At 36.4% G+C, this 21,259-nt stretch overlaps 1 protein-coding gene across 1 annotated transcript in view; it reads left to right on the plus strand.

Annotated features, from left to right (window-relative positions):
- The window catches only part of LOC122801341 (mucin-19-like), a 938,154-nt gene that overhangs the window by 778,615 nt on the left and 138,280 nt on the right, over positions 1-21,259 (plus strand). Inside the window, exons 41-42 of the mRNA XM_044070881.1 lie at positions 9,166-9,423; positions 13,990-14,247. Coding sequence (XP_043926816.1) covers positions 9,166-9,423; positions 13,990-14,247 — 516 coding nt within the window. The remainder of the gene's footprint in view (positions 1-9,165; positions 9,424-13,989; positions 14,248-21,259) is intronic.

Consider the following 21,259-nt stretch of genomic DNA (forward strand, 5'->3'; position numbering starts at 1 on the left):
CACAATTACAATTCTAGTTGACTTTTACCCATCTATAACCTTTAATAAAGATTCTGTCACACTCTAACATGTGTTTGCATTGAGTGCAGTGCCCACATTTTGTCATTTTCCCAATACCAGGTTTGGTGATCTTACCACTGGACTCCAAAAGGTTCTTAATGCTGGAATCCTTTTTGTATATTATAACAGGGGAGTCACCCGCCTTCCCTCCTATGGTCTTGTCGCTCATAAGAATGAACCAGTTTCTCACCGATATGTCCTGTATCAAAGGGAATTGTAAGTTGTATGTTGAAATGGGGCAGTTGTCGAAACCCCACTTTCTGAAGGTGCACAGAGTCTAGAAATGTCCAAACCCAACAGTGGGTAGAAATAACCTTCCACTCTCTTTTTGGATACTTCCTCAAGTAAAGGTATCACAAATTCTTCAGGGTACCCCTTGTTGACTAACATACCCAATAAAACATCCTTTTCCTTGTAAAAGTCATCAATTCTGCTGATCATGCGGGCCAATCTCACCCCTTGTCCTTTTATTAAGGATCTTTTTTGATGAAGGGGATGTCCGCTATCAAAATGAAGAAGGGTGTTTGAGTATGTGGGTTTCCTGAAGATGTTAGAATAAAACTGGTTGTTCTCCAGATCCTTGGAAATCTGTATATCCAGGTAACTAATGGATTCCATATGAGTTGCCATGGTAAACTCCAGAAAGGTAGTACTGGAGTTGAGAAACAGAAGGAATTCAGACAACTGCTCCTGGTCCCCCCTCCAGAAAATAAGGATGTCATCTAGGTACCGCCCATAGAATGAACAGTATGTCATCCATTCAGATGTGAAAACTTGGGACAATTCCCATTGTGTCAGGACAATATTAGCAAAAACTGTTGCACAGGCTGCCCCCATAGCAATACCTGATTTTTGCTTAAAAAGATGTCCCTCAAAAATCAGGAAACTGTTTTCCAGGACTAATTCCATTAAAGTCCTAAGTGTAAGAATCCTGGTATGGGAGAATGTAGTCTGTTGGCACAAAAAATCATAGAACAATTCAATGCCTTCCGAATGTGGGATGACATTGAATAAATCTTTGATGTCAATAGTTAAAAAAATAATGTTACTGTCAAAAAAATAGTGTCTGATTTTTTTGAGACAGTCCCAAGAATCTTTTATAATATGGGAAAATGAACTCAGACAGTTTTTTAACTTGTGGTCCAAAAATTTGGCAATACTAATAGTTTTGGAACCTTTTGCATCTACTATGGGCCTTAATGGTGGGTGGGAGATGTTCTTGTGGATTTTTGGGATCCCAAATATCGTTGGGATCCATGGATGTTTCTGTGTGCAAAAAAACAGTTCTTCTTCAGATATCTGGTTGTTAAGAAATAAATCAGAAAGCACCATGACTACATGACTATATGCGATGATTAATTTTTTGAGTGATATTTGTGCATATCCGTCACCAAGAAGATGTTCTAGCATACAGTCAATGCACCTTTCCTGATCCATGACTACTAAACCACCCCCCTTGTCAGGTTTCATGACTCTGATCTGTCTGTTGTTAGAAATACTGTCTAGAAGGATAGTCTACTCCTTAGTGAAATTGTACAGTTTACTATTGTCATTCACCCAATTTAAATCCCTGATTTCCTTAATGCAAATGCCTTGGAACAGTTGTAAAGTGGGTTGCAGTGGGGGATTATAAGTGCTTGTTTTTTGCACCCAACTGGTAACTGGTAACTATTCCCAGTTTCACTTACATAGACACTCACGTTTAGCTTTCTAGTATAAAGCATGACGTCAAGGATTGTTTTTTCCATGTTGAATTTCTTATAGGGTACAACATTTAACCCCTTCTGAAACAAGTTCGCCCAGTCTTTTGTAACTTCTATGTTACTTAATACCAAAAGGAGTGCAGTCCCAGGAAGGAAGATCTCCAAAAAGTTAAAATAAACTTTTAATGTCACCAAACACGCACAAAACACTTCCACATTAACGCTCTTCCAAAATAAATTGCGTTTTCGTCACATTCACTGGACTTCATCAGATGCTAGTACTAATTTAACACACATATTTATATACCTCTAATAAAACTAATAATCCAATAAAAAAGCTTCAATTAAGTTTGAATGCACAAATCAATTCACATTTTGGGCTCATAAATATTCATAAGTTCTTCTTTCCTTATTTATAATAAAATGAATAAAATAATTTATACATCTTCATGTTCTTATAAATAATTAAAAATACTATTGAATAATAAATAAATACATACATAAATACTTAATTATATTTCTAAAATCTTATATTTATAATATAAATGTTCATTATTAAGGAAAATACATTTTATAACACAATAGCTCTATCTGTTGGTACAAAATTATATTACAATTAAACTAACATTCATAGTTTAGCTGCCTTTAATTTTAAAAGGGGTAAAATAGACACATGTTCATTTAGACCTGGGTGTTTACTTGCTTCTAGTGTCACTTGCCACCACAATTCTCTATACCCGATAGTATCTTCCCATGGACCTCCTCTAATCCCATTCTTTATATGTTCAATTACTAAAAAAAGAAATTTGTTTTCTTTACATACCTTTGAATGTTTATATAATGCATTTGTTTCTTTTTCCTTTATTATATCATAGGTATGTTCATACACTCTTCTTTTTAAAGTTCTCTCGGTTTTACCTATATGGAAAGATCCACACTTTTCACAGGTGGCAAGGTATACTAAACCCTTTGTCTCACAATTATACATCCCTTTACTACCAATCCATTTCTTTCTACTTTCTATATAGATTTTCTCCTTATTGACCATATAACTACATTGATTACATTTTCCACAAGAATATGTACCTAACTTTTTGACACCCTTAATTTTATTTTGGCCAAACTTTTTTTGTTCCAAGTGATCTTTTATATTACAAGGATTTCTGTATACTACTTTAGGTGTACCTTTAGGAAGTCCCCCCAGGTCAGTGAGTGCCATAAACCTTTCCCATTCATTATTTTGGAAGAGCATTAATGTGGAAGTGTTTTGTGCGTGTTTGGTGACATTAAAAGTTTATTTTAACTTTTTGGAGATCTTCCTTCCTGGGACTGCACTCCTTTTGGTATTATTGGTGTTTTGTGGATAGCTGCCGCTTTTTCGTATTTATTCTTTGTTACTTAAATTATAAATTTTGAAGTCCTAATGGTCATTAGAAATAATGGAAATCTCACTGTTGCTGTCTAAAACTTGCCCTGTCTTGTCTGTTGCCAATTCACCTGTCTCCCTCTCCCCCTCCCAGAAAAATTCTAGGGTAAATGGTGTTGGTCCCACTGGAAACCCACACTGGATTGTCTCTGGTGGGTATAACCTTGTTTCTGGATCCTCTCTGATCTCCTTAGGGGTTGACCTAAAGGGATGGGACCTGGGTGGTTGCCTTCACTGGGTTGCAAGTCATCAGTAAGTTCATCAAAAACATCATTATTAACATTGCTATGCATTTGTACATTGTTTGTATTTCCATTAGAAACTAATGGGTAGGCAACACCTGCTTCATAGTCTTTGGCACCTCTATCTAGTTTTTTATGCTTTTTCACCTTGATTTTCTCAACAATCTTATCTATGTTAAAAAACACAGCGTTATACTCCTTATGTTTGTTACAAAAATCAATGTCATTACTACATTAATTCCAATGCATATAAATAGGGTCTATGTTAAAACAACGAAAACTCTAAATCTCTAACGTTCGGATGAGCAAAAATGCTTATAATCAAAATCGATAGAAAATATATTCCAACTCTGAGATCGCACTACAGTGAGTAAAGCGTAAATTTTCCGATCTTCACTGTACCTCGATCTCACAATATAGATGTCGCTGGAATCCAAAAGGATTTTGAGCAAGAGGAAAATGCCAACAGTATCTTAGTGCTTTGTGTTTTCAGATCTGCAGTCTTATTAACTTTGCAGTTGTCAGAGTTACAACGTCCTCAGCATCCTTATCCTGGAATCCATCACAAGGAATTTATACCACATAAAAAATACAGTTGATGGGACCTACCAGTTCTAGATACTTGAGAGTGCAGATAACTGCAAAGACTGAGAGAAGAAATGCAGAGAAACTCTGTGGAGAAAGACACCACACGTGCGTAGGGAGGGACAATATTCCAGCTACCAGTGTAGGAAAGGAGAAAAATAACTGTACATCTCGAATGAGGCGCATGTGAACTACACAAATAATATACGGGAAGGAGCAGGGACACAGACAGACAGACAATCAGACAACAGGAAAGATTCAGATTCAGAGGAAAGTAGTTCAGGTCAACCCTACATGCAGCAGTTGGTGAAAAAAGGAAAAGTGTAACAGAATAGTTCAACCTAGATGAGTGAGAACAGAGTCATAATGGAGGATTCCTTCTATAATGATGAAATAAATGAGACAGCTGACTGATCCTACTGGTGCTGTGTAAGTAAAGTCACACATACATACCATAACAGAGCAGTGACCATGAAGATGGTCTACGAGGAGCTGTTAAGGACAAGCAATGACGATTATATCTGTCAACCCTATGAATATCACAGTAGTGAAGGTGATATGGATTATGAGTGAGAAAGTTACTGCTACCATGGCAAGGCTGATCATGACTCTGTCAGAGAGAAACCAGCAGAAGCAGTGAAGTGATACCGATCAGGTAATCATTCTCTCAGGTTGTCATCAGTACAAGAAGAAAACAGTGGAAAAAAAAAACAACTTGCCATACTCTGAACAATGCAGGAGATTAAGCCAGGGTGTTACTCTCTATGGGATGGAATATTCCTTCACAACATTTTAAGTATCACTCATGATGGAGTTTGTATGATTCTTCTACTCCTGGCAAGGTGTAGAAGAACCTGCAAAGATTAGAAAATCATCCATGATACTAATAACAATTGGCACATTCCCACTACCAAACTGCATCTCCTGCTTATTCTACTTCATACATCACCAACTAGAAAGTCAAATGATGGCTTTAGCAGTGATACTCATGTCCAGTAAACCACAGGCTGAATATTAACTTTTTCACATGTTCTTTCTTCTGGCAGATGTACGGGGCTTGGCTTCAGACTCTAAGATGGTGGCCTTACACAGTGTCGATTAGAACCTTCCCAAGGTGTATCACCATGACTGCTAAGAATGTGTGATACCAGCTATAGAGGATAGATCTGTCACCCAGATATAAATTAGCTTCTGCCTGGTGTGTTGTGAGCTTGTTGCCCGGTAAACTTTGATGAGATGAGGATGTTTTTCTTTTATTAAAGGACAGCATTACTTCAAATAAAACTATGTTTTCAGGATGTAAAGACAAGAGGGTATGTGGGGTCAAAGGAGGAGAAGGCTCTCATCAATGTAGAGAGGCATAGAAACATTCACATCTATGGGTTTTCCACATCAAAGAATTGTGTGTAGTAATGGCTCCACTGAATGCAATGCATACTGGGTGGCATTAAGCATCTAGCGCCACTCCTCTGAAAAGCAAGGTAAAATGAACAAAATACATTGAATCCTGCTTTTATTCCGTGATTAGCAGATGGATTCATCAAATAAGTACAAATGTGTCACAATGGAGGAGAAACTACAGTGTATTGTGGGTAATCACTGCATACACTCTACCTAAGGGTTCCTGACTGCCATGAGTCTCCATGAACTGTTGTTGGTAGATTCATAGGTTCATAGGTTCATAGGAGGTTACTAGGCTAATGGCCTCAGGGCCTTTACAAGCCTAGCTGTGTAATAACCTGCATATGTGAATAGTGCATAAATTTGGGCGAGGGTCATGTCTGTCATTAAGTACAAAGAACTGATGGCACATGGGCATGCTTGTATCTTTGTGTTTGGGTGCACATGTTTGTCAATTTAACCAGGAAGTGTTCTTCACATGCTACTGAAAAGGAAGATATCTGTTCTGTGGCCTTACCCAGTCAACAAATCCATACAATAAAAATAAATAAATAAAGAAGCAAATCACACAAAAAGATATGTCAACGTTTTATTTAAAATTATGATAGACTATCACAGTGCTTTTTTGAAAACATTCTGACCTTTTCATGATAAATCCCATGAGTTCATGCTTGTTGTCTTGATCATCCACAATCTCAGCCTACATTTCTCCAGCTCAGGCATTACGCATCATCCGGTATTTGTTTTAGGATTCCAGTCTTTACAGTCATGTGGTTTACACATTCACTGGGCTAGCATGCAAGATACATTGAGTCTGATGTGGATTGACACATTCAGTGGGCTACCACGCAAGATACTGTTTTGTCTAATGTGGATTGACACATTCAGTGGCCTGGCATGCAAGATACTGTTTAGTCTGATGTGGATCGACACATTTAGTGGGCTAAACAGTCACAACAGCAACCACAGTGACCCACTAGCAAGCCAAAAAAAAAAACAAATGAGTACACTGTAGTCAGCATGACTGAAATGACTTAGGTAAAAAAATCCAATTTTAATAAAACTTGTTAAAACACAGATTCTTGTTAAAACACAGATTGAGTGCTTTCATCCCCATCCACTGGGACTTCATGAGAATCATTATGCACATTTCGCCAGCACATTTAAATATACAATTAGTTAATGACATAACCAGTAATACAACTGCAAACATTTAAAGGACCCATTTCCAAAATAAAAACAAGTAAACCTTCTCCTAAAATAATCAACTAATGATAATTGTTGTAACATCTACTAATAACAATAAATGTATATTTTAATAATATAAACAGCATTTTGTGTGTTTTCTGATAGTTGGTCTAATATCTTTATCAATTTTTATTATTTCATTATATAATGGCTTTCTTATTTAATATAGGCTTAAAGGATATATTTTCATTCAACCCTGGTGCTTGCATGGCATTTAACTTTATTTGCCATTTCAATTCCCTCTCTTCTATTTGGGATCTGTAATCTCCTCCTCTAGAGTTAACAAGTTCTAATATTCCAAAATAATAATTCATGAAACTAGGACAAACCAATGAGTGTTTATATAGGGCATTATTTGGATTTCTTGTTGATATTTGATATTGACATTCATGCATCCTGTCCCTTAGGCATCTCTCAGTTTTTCCTATATAATAGGCAGGACAGGTTTTAAACTTTGCTAGATAAATTACCCCTGTCGTTTGACAGTTTCCACTCACAAAGGTCACTTTAGACCCTAATATGTTTTCTAGGCATATTTCTTCAACCTTAGTTATATATTTACACTGTGAACACCTACCACACTTATTTGTACCCTTCTTATTTAATTTACTATTGTAGTAACCACCTGTATTTGATTCGAAACACTTCTTGATGTTAGTTTCAGTTTTAAAATACAAATTAATGTTTTAGTCCTAAGCAAGAATATAATGTGGGGTCGCACTTTAAAATATTCCAATTACCTTCTACAATTTTCTTCACTTGATTAGCTTTTCCATCATATTGTATTACCATAGCTCTCTCAAAATTATTTTCTTCTTTAGAGAGTTCCTTTTCATTTAATTCAATACCTAATAGTGACTTATATTTTTAACTCCACTGCATTTCTACATAATTTAAACTATCTTCTGCTATATTCCTGGGATAACCTCTTTCATAAAACATATCTGCAACCCTTTTCAATTCTTTGTTCACATCTTCTGCCTTAGATATCATCCAGGCTATCCGTACAAATTGCCCTTTTATAATACTTTTCTTTTTTTTGAGCGGTTGGCTGCTAGTAAACTCTAAGTATGAATTACTGAAAGTAGGCTTTCTATAGACATTAGATTTGAAGCCATTCTCTACACTTTGAATGTAGGTATCTAGATAGTTTATACCTTCTCTACTACTAGCATAAATAAATCTAAAAATAACTGGAAGAACCATTTAAATATTCTATAAATCTTTTGATGTCCATTTCAGTTCCTGTCCATAAAACATAAATATCACCCAAGAACCGTACATAGGTCTTCATATATTTACAGTACTCACAACTAAATATCTTATTGCGTTCCCATTCTAGTAGCATCAGGTTAGCATGTATAGGAGCACAAGAAGCTCCCATTGCATGGACTACCATGTAAAATACTGTTCACTCTGATATGGATCTACACATTTAATGGGCTGGCATAAAAGATACTGTAGGTTGATGCAGATCGACACCTTCAACTGCTGATTTTCATGTCTGCTTGCAAACCTGGACATGAGTATGTAAGTTGTGAAATATATATAAATCTTTAGTTTTTTTCTGCATTATATTGATAGAGATTTCATTCAAGACATACCATACAACGCTTCTTTCAATGTCTCATCACATGTAATTCACCTTAAGTTGGCAGAACTTATAGCTGAAATGGAGTAGAAACTAATATATTTAGAGCAGCAGTTGTGACTTTCATAACAACAAGAATTGTGAAAGATGACTTTGTTTAGTAACTAACAATTATTCAGCAGCAAGAAAGTGTATCAACAGGGGTGGTGGAAGAATCTATATAAAGCTTTATAAACAAAAGCTAAATAAAATTCTGGACAAGAAGTGCCTCTTAGCCATATTTAAAATTGCCCTTGCTAATGTGATATTCCATTCTTTGCAGTACATATGAAGCAGTTTCTTTAAGCAAGTATTAATGTGTAATTCTATTATTTTATTCTAGTCATTTTACTCATTTGTGTATTAAGTCTTCGGTATTTTTCATTGTAAGCAATTTATTTTATTTTGCTATGGGAGTGTGGGAGAATTAATTATGTTTCAAGCGAACGCATTTAAACTTTTGTATATTTTTAGTACTTGTTACATTTTGTTTTCACTTTTTTTGCTCCAATGCCTGTTGATCATCAAGCACCTCAAAGTCAGTTGGCCCATTTGGTCCGCATCACTAGAGCAAGGGTCAACCTGGACTGGCAATAATTCAGACAAGTTCTTTCTCTGAAAACAAAAGCAAATATGACAAGGGGGATTTTTTTAACATGTTAAATCTGAAATGCCCACTGCTATAACATATACTTCATCTGTTGGGTATTGTTATCCATGAACATCTAAAGAAAAACAAGCATCGAACTACTAAGTCTTACATAAGGGGAGTACAAAGCTTAGTCATGATGTTTTGCATATTCTGAGCTGGAAAGCAAATACGTCCCTGATGTTTTCAGAGTTTCATCTTTTTTTCTCTCTCTTTCACAGAACCAACAGCAGTGAGCAACCTTGCAGTTGTCAGTGTGACAGACTCCTCGGCATCCCTATCCTGGAATGCATCCCAAGGAAATCAGATTACCTACAGGGTACAGGCTACAGGGCCTTCCAGTTCAAGCCTTACAGTACTAATGCCAAACACAACTGTGACAGGACTTGTTTCTGGGTCACAGTACAGCTTCAGAGTTTCAGCAGTAGCTGCAGACAATGTAACAACATCAGATGTAACATCTGTTTCTGGCTATACAAGTAAGCGTCTAAGTATCAAAAAGTTATCTTTGTTCTCAATAGTATGTGCTTCAGATTGTTGTGATGCAAATGGCTTGGATAAAAGTATGGCAAATATATGTTTCCGGTTATTTAACGAATTGTAAATGTTCTCAAACTGCTTAGTTAGCAAAAATGTGTACTCTTCCACACTTCATTTAGTGCTGCAAAGAAGATGTAAAATGATGACTCATGTTGAATATTTTTATAACATTAGATGTAGAATTTGAAAAGTAACACTAGGTAAAAACAACCTGGTGGAAGTGTGACCAAGGCAACAGTTGTATAGAATAAATAAATGCATAAATACATGGAAAAAGAAAAAAAAACTGGTTGCTACAATTGTAACAAGCATATTGGTACAGTTACTACTATACACTCACAACTTGAGTGGTTCTATTGTGATTCAAAATGCAGTATTGGCATTAAGTTATGAAGTTATGATATCCTCACAGCAGATCATGTCTAGCTGGATTTCTAGAGACCCAGAAAATTAACTGAAAGTGTTCCAAGTCACACCAAGAAGGACCAAGTATGAAGTCATAGCATGTTACAGGACCCCTTTAAGTACCCAGAAACCTATATTAGATTCCTGAATATACTGGATGAACTCCGCATCAACAAGAATTCCATTATCCTAGGATAATTTAATTATCTAGCAACAAATTGGGATACCTGTACTTTAACTATAGGTTATGCCCCAAAATTCCTTGAAGTCATAAACAAAAACTTCCAGCACCAAATTGTCAAAGAACCTATTAGAGAACAAAATGTTCTTGGCCTAGTCCACCAAATGTGGTTCTGGTCCACCCTTGTCCAGTTAAATTCAGTTACAGACTGGTAACATTTTCCCTCAAAATCTCTGAACAATTTAGATGCAAACATCACAAGTTCTGAGACTTCAAATGTGCAAATCATGTCCGATTTTATGATAAAGTCTCAACATTCAACTTTAACCGTATTACCCAAGATACTGAAATAGCAAGTAGTTACTCAAACAAATTCCAAGTTCATCTGTATAAATGCATAGTAAACTAGCCTGGTGGTCCACCTGTATGAAAAAAAAATGCATTGTACAGATATCTCTGCTTGACATAAAGATAACACAATATAGCCAAAGTGACCAGTTTATTCTACATTCAAGAAAACTGCAGACACATAAAAGAGAACGTCATTACAGACATAAACATTATACCAATTTGGACAGCACAGACCAATCACCATTAATGTAGGCAGTAGCGTTAAAGCATACACCCACTGTGCTACAGACGTTTGAGTAGCATGCCACTGCCCATTTCACATTGTATTACTAACCTCATCTCCAGGAAGGGGAGGACTTAGATGGCTCCCAGTTCCATGACCCCCCCTAAACCACCCACCAACCTGATCAGCATAGGCTGCTCCCTTTTTTTTTCTTTAGACAAACTGAATCTCAAAATCCCTGTATCATGTATTTCACACACAGAATTATTTACATTGAACAGATAAATCCCAACGTCACTCAAATGGACTCCATCTTTTCTAAACCAGAAAGAGTCCTTATCTGCCAAATCCCAAAGAGGCAAAAACTGAATATTCAAAGAAAAAGTCATGTATGATACCCTATGATTAACAAAATGACAGGTTAGCTCAATGCACTCAAAAGACCTCACCTGTTTCCAACCAAGCAAGGTATCATCTCAGACAAAACAAACTAAATCTTTAGAAAACTTTCTTCCCACAGGCAATTAGATTCTTGAACTCTGGACACAATCTCAGGAATGTTAGTCATTGACAAGGTCTTGTGTTGGTCAAGCTATTATGGTGCAATAGAAAGTATGAGATGCTCACTCATAGTTATCTGTTTACAATGTCAGTCAAGTACAGTATTTATCTACTAGCTATTCTAACATAGAAATAAGCATGCAATAAATAAATGTCCAATAATCAACCACTCAGTAGCTAAAAACTGTAGACATAGTAATTTATAGTAGTATGTTGTAAGTCTAACTTAAAGTTAATGTTATGTATGTTACGTGTGCTATTATGTGTGTAATTGTCATCTCAGTACTGAGCCTGATGTATCCAGTATTGTTTAGGTAACCCTTGTGGAGTCTAAATGACAATAATATTCACTTTAACTTTGACTTTTGACTTTAAAAACATCAAATTCTTACTGCCTGAGCCATTAACCTTTTGTTTGGCACTGCACCCAGATCGTTCCCACCTAAATGTATAAGCACTATTCTGACATTACCTTTATGTACACTTAGTTCCTTAACCTTACCAGCCAACTGATCCCTTTGCCTAGCAGGCCGCTATTGACAACTCGACTCAGGAGCTGTGTTAGAGCTCTCAAACATACATAGGCTACTGCACAACTCATAGTCATTGCCTTATCAAAATCAAACTGATCCACCAAACACATGCACAACCATGGCCAGTCAGCTTCTTTGATAGGTAACAAATGAATGCTGTCTCAATTTCTAACTTAACTAAACATGAAACAACAAAACCTCTAATGAATGAATGCTGGAGCTTTTCTCCTTTTTTTGTATGTTGCCTAATAATCTATGTGTCTTTTGTAATGTTAGAGCTTTTCTCCTCAGGTACTCAATACTTTCAGATGCATACCATGCAAGCCATTACAACTTCTAACACCAAAAACAAATCCCACTAGTGGAATCCTTACCTTAACAGGGTGTACAACAAAATAAGGAAACTCATGGCTAAAATGAGAAAGAGCGACTCTAAAAGACAAGAGTTCTCTGATTTAACTAATAAGAAACTAAGAGGTCTAATAAAGCCCATAGAGGGTCAATTATGAGTTCAGAATAGGCTGACAGGCTAAGAGCAATCACAAGGCCTTCTTCAGCTATGTCAGGCACCTTAAAGGTAACTTTCAGCAGTGTGCAGAACTGGTGGTAAATGGCATAGTCTTCACTGACCAGGGTGACCTAGGTGATCTACTGGCTGATAAATTTAGATGTAACTGCACCCCCCACTACACCTTGTGAAATCCCATACAATCAACAAAGAGCATGTCCTGATGGTGCTTTAAGCCCTAAAACACTGCTTCAATGAGCAATGGCAATATCCACATTTGCCTTCTAAATAGCCTAATACAAGACCTAGCAGGACCACATTGGGCACTCTTCATCTACAGACCCAAAACAGGATACATTCCAGGTAAATGGAATGCCACAATGGTCATTCCTCTTCAAAAGGCTGGACTATCAGCTGACCCCAGTAACTACAGACCCTTCAGTCTGGCAAGTCTGATATGCAAAGGTATGGAACAAATTATATTGGAAATGATCACCAAGGACACTGGCAACCTATAGACACTGGACTCATCTCAGTTTGGCTTTGTTAAGAGAACATCTTGCCTACTCAACCTGATAGACTTCTTCAAGAGGGTCACCAGGGCTATGAATGAGGGGAAATGGTGCATACAGCATACCTTCACCTGGCCAATGAATTCCTTGTCCTGCACAGATCATCTTAAGGTCCTGTCTCTGTACTTAGTCTTCTACAGGTTACTGTGAGGAGATCTATGCCTAATATATAAGGCATTCAGATCCAGCTCTGATGGATCTCTTGCACATTTGCTAAACAAACTGCACCAAAAACACTAAATCCAACAACCTAAACTTTGTCTGCAACAGAAATAGAACATGCTGGAGAGACCAATGTGTGTGTGTCAAAGGATATACGTGCTATGGAATAAACTCTCCATCTACGTGAAGTAGAGTTCATCCCTAAGCCTATTTAAAAGAAACCTTTATCATTGGATAGGAAATCATAAATTCACATCCTCTGTGGTTGCCATGTCTCTAATGGACAGAGGTTGACAGTAAGTAAATTAATCCCCAAATAACATACCCCCATAACCCTTAGTTATCTCTTTATTAACATACCTGAACATGTAGGCATTCAAGGAACTTGCGAACAAAACTGAGTTGGGTTGCAAGGCTAGGCTTTTAAAGATCCTGGAAGTCATTAGCCAAGTATAAACAGCAGCATTAATGCCCTTCCAGACATAATGCAAAATTAAAATTGGCTGAGAGATTCCTAATCAGGAAAATTTGAAGTCACTGAGCACATATATAATGAGCATTAACCACTCCAACAAACTGATAGCATGAAGACACCTGACAGCAATCACAGAAACAGACCGACACTGAGTCAATTTGTCATAGCATGGTTATAACCTGACTAAGAACTCTCACTAGACAGTGTTACCAGAGACAGTTTCAGCCACTCTATTCAGATATTTTCAAAGTTAGCTGTGATCCTAGGTTCTTGAACACCTGCCATTCTAAGCTAATAAAAAAAGATGAAATATAAGACAGAAAAGAAAGATAAGATCATCTGCTTATGAATCATATTATACTACTGAGAAAAACAAAACAACTAAAACAATACAATGGTTGGAACAAAACTGCTGACAATTTAGAGTGTTCACCCTCATGACCAAACCACCACACTCATCCATGGGTTATTGCTATATTAATGATCTGTGATTTACAATTTGTTATTTTTTCTCTCCTTCTGTTTTTCTCACAGAACCAGTGCCAGTAACTAATTCTGTAGTTGTCAGTGTTACATCGTCTTCAGCATACATATCCTGGAATGCAGCACAAGGAAGTCAGATCACATACCGAATACAGACTACAGGACCTACCAGTTCAACCTTTATTGTATCAGCATCAAGTGTTAATCTCACAGGACTTGTTTCTGGAGCAACATACAGATTCAGCATCACAGCAGTAGCTGCAGACAATGTAACCGCTTCAGATGCAGTAACTCTCTCTGGATCTACAAGTAAGTTTAACTATATGGTTATGGTACCTTGCAGTATTCCCTTACTCTTAGAAACAGCAATCTCAGAGTCATGCTTGCATTGGGGAATAGTTCTCAGTACTGAAGAGGCAATGTTTTATTTTAACTCTGCAAAAACATTTAATGGCATTATATAAAGTTTTATAAAATTGCAAACTGCATTTCATTTTCCATTTTTTTGAGAACTGCAGTCAAAGATCCGTAACTTACAAAAAGCAGTTAGGATCTATTCATCGTGTAAAGTGTGATGAGTGCTACAAAGTCATCTCAAAATCTGTTTAAAGTTGAACAAGTTATAAAAGTATGTTATGGAAAGAAACATGAGTTAAGGCACATCTCTTATGCTCATTGCAACTATTTCCCATTAAACATTTTAAATTCTTCAAATACATCTGAAAGTTCATTAATCAGCCAGTCATTCTTTCTTGAACCAGTTGTGTAACTTAGGAAAAATATGAAAAGCTGTTATGCACTAGCTGAAACCCAAAGGATAATTTTTCAGGGGTGGGGAGATGGAGGTGGAGGAGTTATCTTTGTGAAGGAAATCACTGCTGGCCTGTTGGCTGAGTTTTATTTTATTTACATTTTTTTAATAAGATGAGTAAAGAAATCAGGGCTCCATTCACAGTCAAATCACAAGCCAAACACAAAAATAATCACATTCATAAATTGACAGCATGTATAGAATAAAGGAGATTAACACAATGAGATGTTACAAAAAGAATGAACATTCACTTAGTATGCACATTGAACATACTCATATATCATATATATATATATATATATATATATATATATATATATATATATGTTGTTGTCTTTCAGCTTTTCCCAGTTAGGGGTCGCCACCGTGGAACTCCGGTCCCCTAATGATTGGCAGTAGATTTTCACGAACGCCGAGGTGCTAGCTCTGACGTTCAACCTTCAACGAAGGCACGCCCATTTACACATGCCTTTCGAATGCCCACCTAACCTCGGGGAGGACATGCAGACTCCACACAGAAGGCACTCCCTGCACTCCAGCCGAAAATCGAATGGGAGAACCTCTTGCTGTGAGGCAACAATGCTACCGCTGCACCACTGCTGATATATATATATTTGTATATATATATATGTTTGTATATATGTATCTACATCATTGCTGTAATGAAGACTTCATCAAAACAGAAGGACTTTGCTACAAAAAGTAAGGTTAACTACTTTTGTAATGTATCCATGCAGTACCATTTTGCATACAACTGAGCAGGACTTAATAAGGAAAGTGCAATAGATGCCTGCCTTCTCAGTTGAATAACAGTGGCATGTACAGCAATGAGATGCAAAGTATAGATATGTGTCGGACATGTTTTAGTGATGGAAGTATATCATCAACCTTTAGCAATAACAAAAACAAAGAATACCACTGCTGTAAACTGTGCTTCTGTAGAATCCAATACAACCAAAAGAGAAAAAGTGCACAGCAATGTTCAACTTTTATTAAAACGATAATCAGCAAAGCTTTCGGGTTTCCCCTTCCTCAGTGCTTACAAGCTAAAAACATTTCATTTCATTTAAATACAAATTGTTAAAAGTCATATGATACAGCCAACCAATAGAACAGCACAGCTTATCAACTTCAATTGATATCAATTTGTAACACTTCACTTAAAAATCAAGTAATGTAAACACACACACACACACACACACACAGACACACACACACACACACACACACACACACACACACACACACACACACACAGACACACACACACAAACACACACACACACACACACACACACACACACACACACACACACACACACACACACACACACACACACACACACACCAAAGTATATCAAAATAAATTCAAGTAAACATCTAGATAAAAACCTTCATCAATTTTAATGCAATGTAGGTTGTCTCCTTATTAAAACAGGTTTTAAACTAACCTGATTGTTAATACCCGGATATGTATCTGCCTGAAGTCTAATTATCCAAGAGCATTCCGCATTTTCAAGGAAGTTGTTAATATCACTCCCCTCCTATTTTATATATATTGTTTTAACCTTTAGCAATAAACCAGGATCATGTTGATCTTTTTGAAGATGTTGTTTAAATACTTGGAAAATTTTAGAAAGTTGCCAGTAATTCTTAGCTTCCTTGGCAGAGTTGCAAGTAGCAAATACCATTAACAAAATAAAAATAAAAAGTTGTGTCAAATATGTTGCATGGAATTGTCATCATCTCTGTCAGAGGTGATGAAATATGTTAGCTTGCTTCAAAGTGGAAGGCAGTAGAAGTCATGTGAGAGTTTGTGCATTAGGTATTTAAGAAGGAATAATGCTGTTTCAGTAAAGGAGAGTCTGGCTTTCCAGTGATGCTCCTTGTCATGTGCAAGATGTATGAATCTTAGAGTTTTGTTTTTTACTTATTTGCAATTTTGAGGTATTGACAGAAAAATTCAGGGAAAAATAAGGGACTATATTTTAGATGTGCTATGAGTAAGTAAAGAGGCATTTTGTCTGCATTTAGCAGAGCAATGTCATCTGCATGAACCAATAAATGGCTTTGAATGCATCAGTGAGAAAGTTGCTAATAAACAGGGAAAACAGGAGAGGTCCTAAGACTGACACTTGTGGGCACCTTTAGAGAGAATGCCATAATATAAGAAATATACTCCAGAGGGGATTAAGAATGTTCCATTGGAAGAAACACTTGTTGAAGGAACAGCATGCATTGTTTAAGAAGCAGCTTGTTGGAATATTTTGTATTAGTTACTCATAATTTAGTTTAGAAATAAAGCCATGCTGGCAGGAAGAATCTCATACATTTGAGTGTAGTCTAAGATATGTTGGCAGATACCTTTTTCTAGCATTTTGACAAGATGTGATATATTAGAAATGAGTTTGAAGCCATCTGAGGGCATAGGTTGAGGCTAAAGATAAAAGATAAGGATTGGTATAGATGTTGGACACCACATCAAAGTAGTCTTGGAAGGAGAATCTGGAAATAGGGTTTGTATGGTATAGTTAATATTGATGAGATATTCTCTAACTGTTTTGGAGGAACTGATTTCAAAATAGGATGAAAGTTTATTATAAGGCTATGAAATGGGGTGTTAGAGACTGGGGGTAATTGTTGAAACATTGAACAGATTAGGAAGGGGAAGAGGTTAGATTGTGTTGTATAATGTTAAGGAGATCTGGGTTGAGTTGTGATGATGGATTTCCTTGACTTTGAAAGACTTTAGGAGATGTGATACTTTTACTAGTTTTACACAAAAATCTAGGCTGTCTTGGAATAGTAACTTGAGCAGGTATAACATTGTAGAATGTGACAAACTTGAATGGATATAAGAAGGGAGACTTTTGCTTAATTTGTTTTTATCTTAGTGTTTGTTTTAAATGGCTGTGTTTCTTGTAGCAGTTACATAATTTGGATTTTTTTCTATGGATTCAGTGCTGTTTCTCTACTCCCAGAAAGCTTTCCTTAAATAAATTGCAAACCATTGAGAATGATATACTTCTTTATTCTGAACACTTTTGGAGGAAACAATTTGTCTTGAATAGTTCAGAGTAAATTATAGACTGCAGATAGGGCAGAGTTAAGGGCAGTGCAGTTATAGAAAGGAGACCAATCTATATGTTCCAATTCTTGTTAGATAAGGATAGAGGACAATCCTAGGATAGCTCTGGTATGAAGAGTTACAGTGGAAAGTATTGGTATCCTGAAGGTCCAGTGGGAAATTAGAAGGCAATGTTCACTTAATGAATTGGAAATAATTTGTAGGTTTACAAACTTTCAGTGATCAAACTGTTGAAATTCACAAACACCAACAACAAACTGTAAAATCTACAATAAAAAGTGGCATGACCCAGAAACGGTAACTAGTCCAACTTCATTCACTAAAACAACCATGATTAGTGCTTTTATCTGTGATAAACAGACTTCATCAGATGAAATACACTTGAATAATCCACCATATTTAAAACACATCCTATCATCAAGTGACTTCCAATGTATCACATTTAAAGAGCCGACACACAATTATAAGCATTGTATAACATATCACATACATGGATTTTACAGTTTGTCATTGACGTTTTTCAGTGATATTTATAATGATGGTGACAAAAGTGGATGAAGTAAGGAAAATGTGATTAGATCTCATAGCAGAAGTTAAATTTTAGTAGAACAGTTTTATTGTATTTGCTACTTGAGGTACTATACATCAAAGAGGTGTGATATATCATTTATTTGGGTATAATCTGCAATTTTGCAAGCCCAATCTAGATATGAGAAGCAGAGTAATACCCTGAGTTTTTTAAAAAATGTAATAGCTTTTGTCAACAAACAGCTTTGGTGAATATAAAGGTTATCATTACTATAACCTCTTGAAATGTTTGACATGTAATTCAGCATAAGACAGCAATGCTTTCTAAATATTATGGCATCAACATTGTGTATCTACAGTGGATATTTATACATCCCTGTTAAAATGCCAGGTTTTGTGATATAAAAAAATGAGACCACAATAAATCATTTCAAAACTTTCCCCACCATTAATGTGAGTTATAACCTGTACAATTCAACTGAAAAACAAACAAATGTGTTAAGGGAACAAATATAAAAAAATAAACAAATGTACAATATGCTGGTTGCATAAGTGTGCACACCCTTAAACTAATACTTTGTTGAAGCACCATTTGATTTAATGACAACATTCAGTCTTCTTGGCTAGGAGTCTATCAGTATGGCACAACTTGACTTGGCAATATTTGCCCAATTTTCCTTGCAAAATCGCTCCAAATTTGTCAAATTGCAAGGGCATCTCTTGTGCACAACCCTCTTCAGGTAACCCCACAGATTTTCTATTGGATTTAGGTCTTGGCTCTGGCTGAGCCACTCCAAAACTTTCATTTTCTTCTGGTGAAGCCATTCTTTTGCTGATTTGGATGTATGCTTGGGGTCATTGTCATACTGAAAGGTGAAATTCCTCTTCATCTTCAGCTTTCTAGCAGACTCCTGAAGGTTTTGGGTCAAAAGTGACTGGTATTTGCAACTGTTCATAATTCCCTCCACCTTGACTAAAGCCCCGGTTCCAGCTGAAGAAAAACAACCCCAAAGCATGATACTGCCACCACCATGCTTCACTGTGGGCATGGTGTTCTTTTGGTGATGCAAAGTGTTGTTTTTCCGCCAAACGTACCTTTTAGAATTGTGGCCAGAAAGTTCAACTTTGGTCTCATCAGACCATAACATATTTTCCCACATGCTTTTTGGAGATGATGTATTGTTTTGCAAATTTTTGCCAGGCCTGGATGTTTTTCTGTGTAAGAAAAGGCTTCCATCTACCAACCCTACCCCATAGTCCAGACATATGGAAAATACAAGAGATTGTTGTCACATGTAGTACACAACCAGTAATTGCCAGAAATTCCTGCAGCTCCTTCAGTGTTGTTGTAGGTCTCTTGGCAGCCTCCCTGATAGTTTTTGCCTTCTTTTTTCATCAATTTTGGAAGGATGTCCAGTTCTTTGCAACATCACTGTTGTTCCATATTTTCTCCACTTTTTGATGATTGTCTTCACTGTGTTCCATGGTATATCAAATGTTGTTAAAAATTTTTTGTACCGTTCTCCTGACTGATACCTTTCAACAATGAGATCCCTTTGATGCATTGTAAACTCTCTGTGAACCATGGCTTTTGCAGTGGCAGGCAACTGAGTAAATGTCAGGAAAATCCTATAGGACAGCTGAACTTTATTTAGGGTTAATCAGGATCTCTTTAACTGATGGCAGGTGTGTACCCAAGAAGACCAAAAACTGTAATTAAATCAAAAGGTGCTTCAACAAAGTATTAGTTTAAGGGTGTGCACACTTATGCAACCAGCGTATTGCACATTTTTTATTTTTTTTCCTAACAGATTTTTTGTTTTTCAATTGAATTGTACAGGTTATAGGTCACATTAAAGCTGGGAAAAGTTTTGAAATGATTTTTTGTGGCCTCATTTTTTTATATCACAAAAACCTGGCATTTTAACGGGTGTGTAAACTTATTTTATCCACTGTATTTAATTATATATAATACATGGCCAAATAACATTATTACTGCTGTGGCAATAGCTCCAGACTCCATACCTCGTCCATATGTTTCCACACTTAACGATTTTTATCTTAATATATGACATCTTATTTTGACATATAAAATTGTTTGTGGTTGTTATGATATAAAAAAGGCAGTTATCCAGACAACTGACATTTTTATCTACAAAGCATATGGTGTAATTATATTTTCATTTCTGCTAAATTATATAAGGCTTAGACAAAAGTGATTGTTTTTAAAACTTTCAAAAATCAGTTAAGTAGCAAATATAAAGGGCAAAGACAGGGATTTAGTACAAGGATAGTAGACAGAACCAGTTGCTAGACAGGTAAAAGCAAAAAAAGGTTAGGAATCAGTCAGTGCAATCTGTATTATGTTAGCTCAGAGATAGCTAAGAACAGCTGTGAAACATCTGAAAAGAAGAACTAATTCTATGGAGGGGAGGAGAGGAGAGGGACTGAGACTGATGAAGTGATACAGGTGTGATATGACACTGTCATGTAGTGAACTGTGGAGTGGGGGTGAGGACATGTTTGCAGGAAGTGTTTGGTGAATTGGCTGAAGAAAGAGAAAAAGTTGATTTTAGGAGGTCCTAACCTGTATCTGTCAGATGCAAGCAGACAGACAAAGATATAACATGACTCAGATATGTGTAGGGCGAGGAGATGGGGAGAAAAGAAAGACAAGGCAAATGATCAGAGCTGAAAGAGGAGAGGAGATTAATACATGATTAGTGACTAGACAACTGCTCAAGACTGAACATAAAGATGCAGAAAAGGCAGACACTTAAGACCAAATGTGGAGTGGAACAGACAGACTGATATGTACATAACAGAGGGAATGAAAGAAAAAGAAAGAAGCAAATAAAGAGAAACACATGGGAATGAGTAATGCCTCACAAAAG

This window comes from Protopterus annectens, chromosome 4.part1 (assembly GCF_019279795.1).
Source record: "Protopterus annectens isolate FY-2018-M chromosome 4.part1, PAN1.0, whole genome shotgun sequence".
NCBI classification, from domain to species: domain Eukaryota; kingdom Metazoa; phylum Chordata; order Ceratodontiformes; family Protopteridae; genus Protopterus; species Protopterus annectens.